Raw genomic sequence first — 6,000 nt, 5'->3', positions numbered from 1 at the left:
TGCCGCTCTCCCTGCTTGTGCTCTCTCTGTCAAATAAATAAAAAATATTGAAAAAGGTAAACATTGCCATCACCTGGCTTAGTAGATATTTCACCTTTACTTTAAAACATGTTTACATGGGGTGCCTGGGTGGCTCAGTCGTTAGGCGTCTGCCTTCAGTTCAGGTCATGATCCCAGGGTCCTGGGATCGAGCCCCGCATCGGGCTCCCTGCTCCCAGGGAAGCCTGCTTCTCCCTCTCCGACTCCCCCTGCTTGTCTCTCGCTATGTCTCTCTCTGTCAAATCAATAAAAATCTTTAAAATAAATAAAACATGTTTACATTCAATACTTTCAGAAGCATTGTAACAAAGTTATTCTGTATCAATTTTTGTTTTGGAGAAGCATATCATAGGAAATCTTCAACGCTGTCATCCCAAGGATAGCAAAAATGAATAGTGATAATTCACATGAAATTTTAGATTTTCACCAAGTCATTTTGACTTACAGGAAATTGCTAGGTAGCAGTTTTAAGTTCTTACCATTAGCTAGCCTCCAGTCTCTTGGAGCTTGCAGTGTAGTGTAGAAGACAAGCTGTCACATCTTAATGTGAAAGTGCAGCTGTCAGAAGCAGCTCAAAAGCAGTAATTCTCAAACTTTGGGTTCAGGACCCAATTTTTTAATCTAAAAAATTACTGGGAACCCTAAATATTTATGGATTATATCATTTAGCAATTTAGAAATTAAATGTTACAATTTAAAAAAATGTTTATTTGACAGTAATCTACCTATTACGTTAATGTGACATTTGTATGAAAAATAACTTACACTAAACTTAGATTGTCATTGTTTTCCTTTTTGCACATCTGAAGTCTGACTTAAGACGGGGATTCTCTTATATGCTTCTGCATTCAGTGTTTCGCAGTATGTCATTTTGTTTGAAATACATGAAGAAAATCTGGCTTCACATGGAATTGTCATTGAGAAAAGAAGTACTCTGTAGATCCCCAGAAGATTTATGGGCTTCCAGGGGTCCCCTCAAACGTTGGGAAGCGCTGCTTTAAGGATAGGTGCTCTGCGTTTATTATGAGAGAACATGTAGCCTGCTGTGATGGGGGTGTGGTTCACTGAAGCTTTGGTAGCCTTACATAGAACAACTTTCTTGCCTCTATACATAAAATGTGTATCTTTAAAGTTAGATCTAATTATCAGCCATCAAAACAATTTAAGAGCAGTTATGATTTTAATATCACCAAAGTTAAACAGTATGGACCAAAACAAATTTAGGTCACAGTTTTTCAGCAAATATTGGACAGAGTTTTCTTGCATGGTTTCTGTTTAAAAAAAAAAAAACTACTTTGAATCTATATAGAGAATATTCTGCAGTTTTACATTATATCTTTGCTCACGTTTTCTAATTGAATACACCTGGGGGCAATTTGTGTCCCATTGAGTGGTGCCAAAGTTCTTAACTTGAGTTCTGGGGCCCTCCAAGGGCATCTACAGCATTCTGATTGCAATGGTGGCAGAAACAACCCCCCCCCCAAATCTAAAATCCTTCAAATAATAAATTACTTACCTGGTTTCTTTATACAGACTGGACCCTGCACATGCCAAATTCTGCTTAATAGCATTGAGACGTTAACCATGCACCAGTCCTTTTATTTGTAAACTCTCTTCTCCATTTAATAAGATAATTATGTATTTTTCCTTTCAAACTTTACACGTTGCTTATACCAAGATAATTTTTTTCTCCACATAGTCCTCCCTATTACTGCATTCTGTCAGTGGTGGTGTCAGTAGCTTTCTTAGTGGCCAAATTATCATAAATATTAAACTCTAAAAATGCTAAATAACAGCAGCAGTAACTACCTTCTCATCTGCAGTGGTGGAGTGGGGTGGGGAGAGAAAATCCTATTCACAGTTATATTAATAACGGTGGTTGGGTAAAACGGACTTTCACAAGTTAATGCTTTGAATGGTAGAGATAGAATCAGTATGACAACTTTTCAATGACATGATTCAGAACCTGCTTTATGCCCAATTTTGAGACTTGTAGACTTGAAAAGTTAAATGTAAATAAAGTTTAGCTTTTATATTTGATCAGTTATATAATTCGATGGTTTAAAAAGTAAGTCCATAAGGTTTATAACAAAACCCAACAGTGTTTGCACTACTCTCCAGAGGTAACTATTTTCGATTCTTTTAGCCATTTCTTAGGATATTTGCCTTCATATTTGTGACGTGTTATATGCTTTAAAAAAAGTTGCAAAAACTGTAACTATTAATGTCTTACTGTGGATGGTAAGTGTTTAACCCTCACCAGCCAACTCTCCTTTCCTCCACCTTCTACCTTCCCACATTCATGGAAAAACTTTTGGTTTAAGTCCATATTTAAATTTCACATTATTGCAATCATGTAAATAATCATAGCTGAGCCATGCAAAAGAATATGGTTATATATTTTTCTTATATGATTTTTATTTTTCCTATGGTTAATTTGCTTTTTTATTTTATTTTTCTTTGTATCATTTATCCCACCTAAATTTTACTTAAGAACAATTCATAGATGTGCAAACACTAAATGGAGTGAAAACTTTGGAATCAACATATTTACAGATATATTGGATGTAGGAAAACAACCAAAATCATTTCTTTAGCTATATTTTATAATCTTATAAAAAATGTGTTAGCATTTAGACTACAATGTGCCAAAGAAATGAGTATCGAAATAACTAACATTTACATATATATTTTGTAAACTAAAATCACAAGTACTAGTTTGTATAATTTTGTTCATCTCCATTAAAAACATTGTATTCCTCTGATTTAATTAGCTCAATTCTTTGTGAATCCTGAAAAAAAATACATCTTTAATTTTGCCAACAAGATCTCTTTTAAAAATCTCTTGAGTCACTTTATTTACCTTTTGGCCATATTCAAAGCCCCCTAGATAACTAATGCCATCATAGTTTAGAGCAACAAATTTTTTGTGTGGGTCAATATCCTCAGAATTAGATTACCTAGTCATCTAGGTAATTAATCTAATTCTAGAATTAGAATTACCTAGTCATCTAGGTAGGCCTTAATAAGAGTCTGATTTTGAATTACTCTTACATGGTGCCATTTATTATGACAGAATGTGCCATTGTTCTAGGTCATAGGCACAGAAATGCTTTCTCCTAAGTTAACTGCTATTTTCAAGGACTGATTATGGAGCCCAATGACCAGAAAATCATTTTCTTCATTTGAGCATTTCCTATCCATACAATTAAGACTTCTGTTTCAGTAGTACTGAAATTTAAGGATATGGTAGTGAACTGAAGGTTTCTCCTTCTGTAATCTGGATCAATGTATTTAATGTAAGAATTACCCATAAATTTTGCAGTTGAAAATGAAGTTTTGTTTTCAAAATACTTTCCCACCCAACCCAAAGCACACAAACAAGTGTAAGAAAATGACTGATCAGGTATACATAGAGATTGGTGAAGACAAAGATTATTCAAACAGTGCACAGACTGGTCACATGTATTTCCAGCCCAATGTGGCAAACATCTGCAAGAAAAAGTTGTGCCATTTACCATACATTCACCCCTATTTCTGCGCACCTTGTACCCACAGGGTGTCCCATCACAGTCACCTACATTTGAACTGCCTTTTGCTCCTGATTCGGTTAACTGTAGTTCTTGATTATTTAAATAACTTCTCGGACACAGCCGTGAAAACCTGTAGGTTCACTTGCTATTGACAGGATTTACAAGATTTAAGGATGACACTCCTCCAATATAGAAGTCGGTATTTGTGTCCAGGGAGCTCATTTTAGCATTGGCTTTTTCTGTTAACATTTATCCCATCCAGATCCAGGTAGCCTTCTGCACCAACTCTTCCTGCTTTAGTCACATGCCAAGTACTTCCATTAGTCGTTACTCTTTGGAGAGTTTCTAGAATGATAGTTCTGTCACCAAGGTTGTAGCGAAGTTGAACAGAGCCATTTACTAAGGAGATACATAAAAAATCACCTGTTGAGAAAGAAAACCAGTTAATTAGTAACGGTAAAATGTTGCTACATTAAAAACTCTTGCCCTTTTGGCCATTTGAGTAAGTTCTGGTTTTGGGAAAAAAAGCAATAGTCTCAATCACAATAACGTTAGAGAATTTTGTTTCCATTTAGAGATTAAAAATATATGTGTATGTATTTCATACATATATCTTGTATTATTCAGGAATTGGCCACATAAGTTTTTCCTAGTTGTAAATATTTCACACTGAGTATTGTGGTACTTAGAGTGAGGTTTTCCTTTAATGATTTTGTATGGTTAAGGATGAATGTGTAAAAATTAGTAACTTAGATGTTTTACTCCAAGCTGCTGATTCTGTTTTTGAAAGAGAATGAGGAAGTAAGAAAGAATTCAGAGCAGTTAATACAGGTGCCATGAACACCTCTTACGTGCTCTCCAAGGTTTCAGCCATGGCCTTGGCATCAAGTTCTGTCTACAACTACACAAATCCCTAGTTGAGATCTCTGCTTGGATGTTTTAAAGGCACATCAAATCCCAAAGTTCATATCTCAGTTTGTGAACTTCCTCTGATACATCTGGCATCTTCCAGTCTTTCCAAACTCAGTGAGTCACTCCCTCGTCCTCCAGTTCTTCAAAAATTTAGGTTTGATCCCTGATTCCATATGTTTTTTTGTTCCACAATAATCAGTCTATCAAAGATAGGTCTCTAATGAAACAGATTTACTAGCATTTTAGTTCACTGTAAACTTCTTATTCTATCTGTTTATGCCACCTTCATTAGGTTTACTGTCATCTCTATCTTAATCTATTGCTGGAGCCTTCCTTTCTAATTGATTTTAGAATCTACACTGAAGCTAAAATGATCTTTTCAAATGAAAAGATCTGGTCATTATACTACCCTTTAATGGCATTCACTGTTGTTGATAAGAGCCTAAAATCCTTAACATCTATAGAGGCTCTGGAGGTTTTCAGCCCCTTTCTCTAGCTTTACCTGGAGTGTATTCTCCCTCTTCCTCTACTCTCTTTACTCCAGTAACACTGACTTTGTTCTTGGCTCAGAACCTTTGTTCACGTTTTCATTTTCTTGGAACACTCCACCAGATCCCCATTCCACCTCATCTACTATCCTTTAGGTCTGAGATCAAACGCCACTTCCTCGGAGAAGCGTTCCTTGATTCCCCAAAGTTGGTCAGGTTTGTTTCTTTTAGTACTTTAATTGCACCATGATTCTCTCCTTCACAATATTTATCTCATTTTAAAATTAGACAGTCATCTGCAAACAAATCTGAACAAATATGATCCAGCATGTGCATGAAGTTGCAGTGAGGCATTCAGAGGAAAAGTAAATGCAACTTTCTGTGCCTAGAAAAAGAATGCAGCCCTTCAATGTAAGAGGTTAGCAAAGTATGGACATTATCTTCCTTAAGACAGCATTTTCCTTTCTCCCTAACATTTCACAACCAATAAAAATTTCTTTTCTTATCCAAGGATGTTTCTTGGCACATGCTACTGTTGCTTCCTTTTCTCCTTGGGCAGTGCCACACTACCTCACCTCCCTCCCACAAATAGTGTCCTTTTCTTCTGTTCACCCTTGTGGTCCACTTCAGACCAGTGGGAGAATGGTGGGAGACTTAGCAGTTCTACAGCCCTACACCTATGATTTCCACTTGAGAAAACTATATGAGTCCATGCAAAGTATAGTTCTCATAAATCATTTTCCTCAGAGAATTTCTAGTGAACATAATCTGCCATTACATCTGTGACTATTTGATTAACAGCTGCCTCATCCACTAGCTTGTAAACTTGATGAGAATAGGGTCTGTGTCTGATTTGGCCCAACAGTTGATCTCCAGCACCGAGCACAGTTCCTGGCACATAATTAGATGCTAAATAAACAATTGTTGAGTTAAGAAATCACCTTTGTATAGTTGTGGGGTGAGAGGACTCAGAGTATTTCTCAAATACTAGCTTGAGGCTGAAAGCAAGAACTAAAACATCTTTTTCC

At 36.2% G+C, this 6,000-nt stretch overlaps 1 protein-coding gene across 1 annotated transcript in view; it reads right to left on the bottom strand.

Moving 5' to 3' along the window:
* Window positions 1-259: 259 nt before the first annotated feature.
* The window catches only part of EYS (eyes shut homolog), a 1,577,782-nt gene continuing 1,572,041 nt past the window's right edge, over window positions 260-6,000 (bottom strand). The window contains 7 exon segments of the mRNA XM_027604057.2: window positions 260-2,842; window positions 2,845-2,990; window positions 3,035-3,227; window positions 3,230-3,673; window positions 3,676-3,725; window positions 3,727-3,815; window positions 3,817-3,995. Of these exon segments, the coding sequence (XP_027459858.2) occupies window positions 2,754-2,842; window positions 2,845-2,990; window positions 3,035-3,227; window positions 3,230-3,673; window positions 3,676-3,725; window positions 3,727-3,815; window positions 3,817-3,995 (1,190 nt within the window). The 3' untranslated portion in view covers window positions 260-2,753.

This window comes from Zalophus californianus, chromosome 7 (assembly GCF_009762305.2).
Source record: "Zalophus californianus isolate mZalCal1 chromosome 7, mZalCal1.pri.v2, whole genome shotgun sequence".
NCBI lineage: Eukaryota > Metazoa > Chordata > Mammalia > Carnivora > Otariidae > Zalophus > Zalophus californianus.
This window is presented reverse-complemented; position numbering and strand designations above follow the sequence as displayed.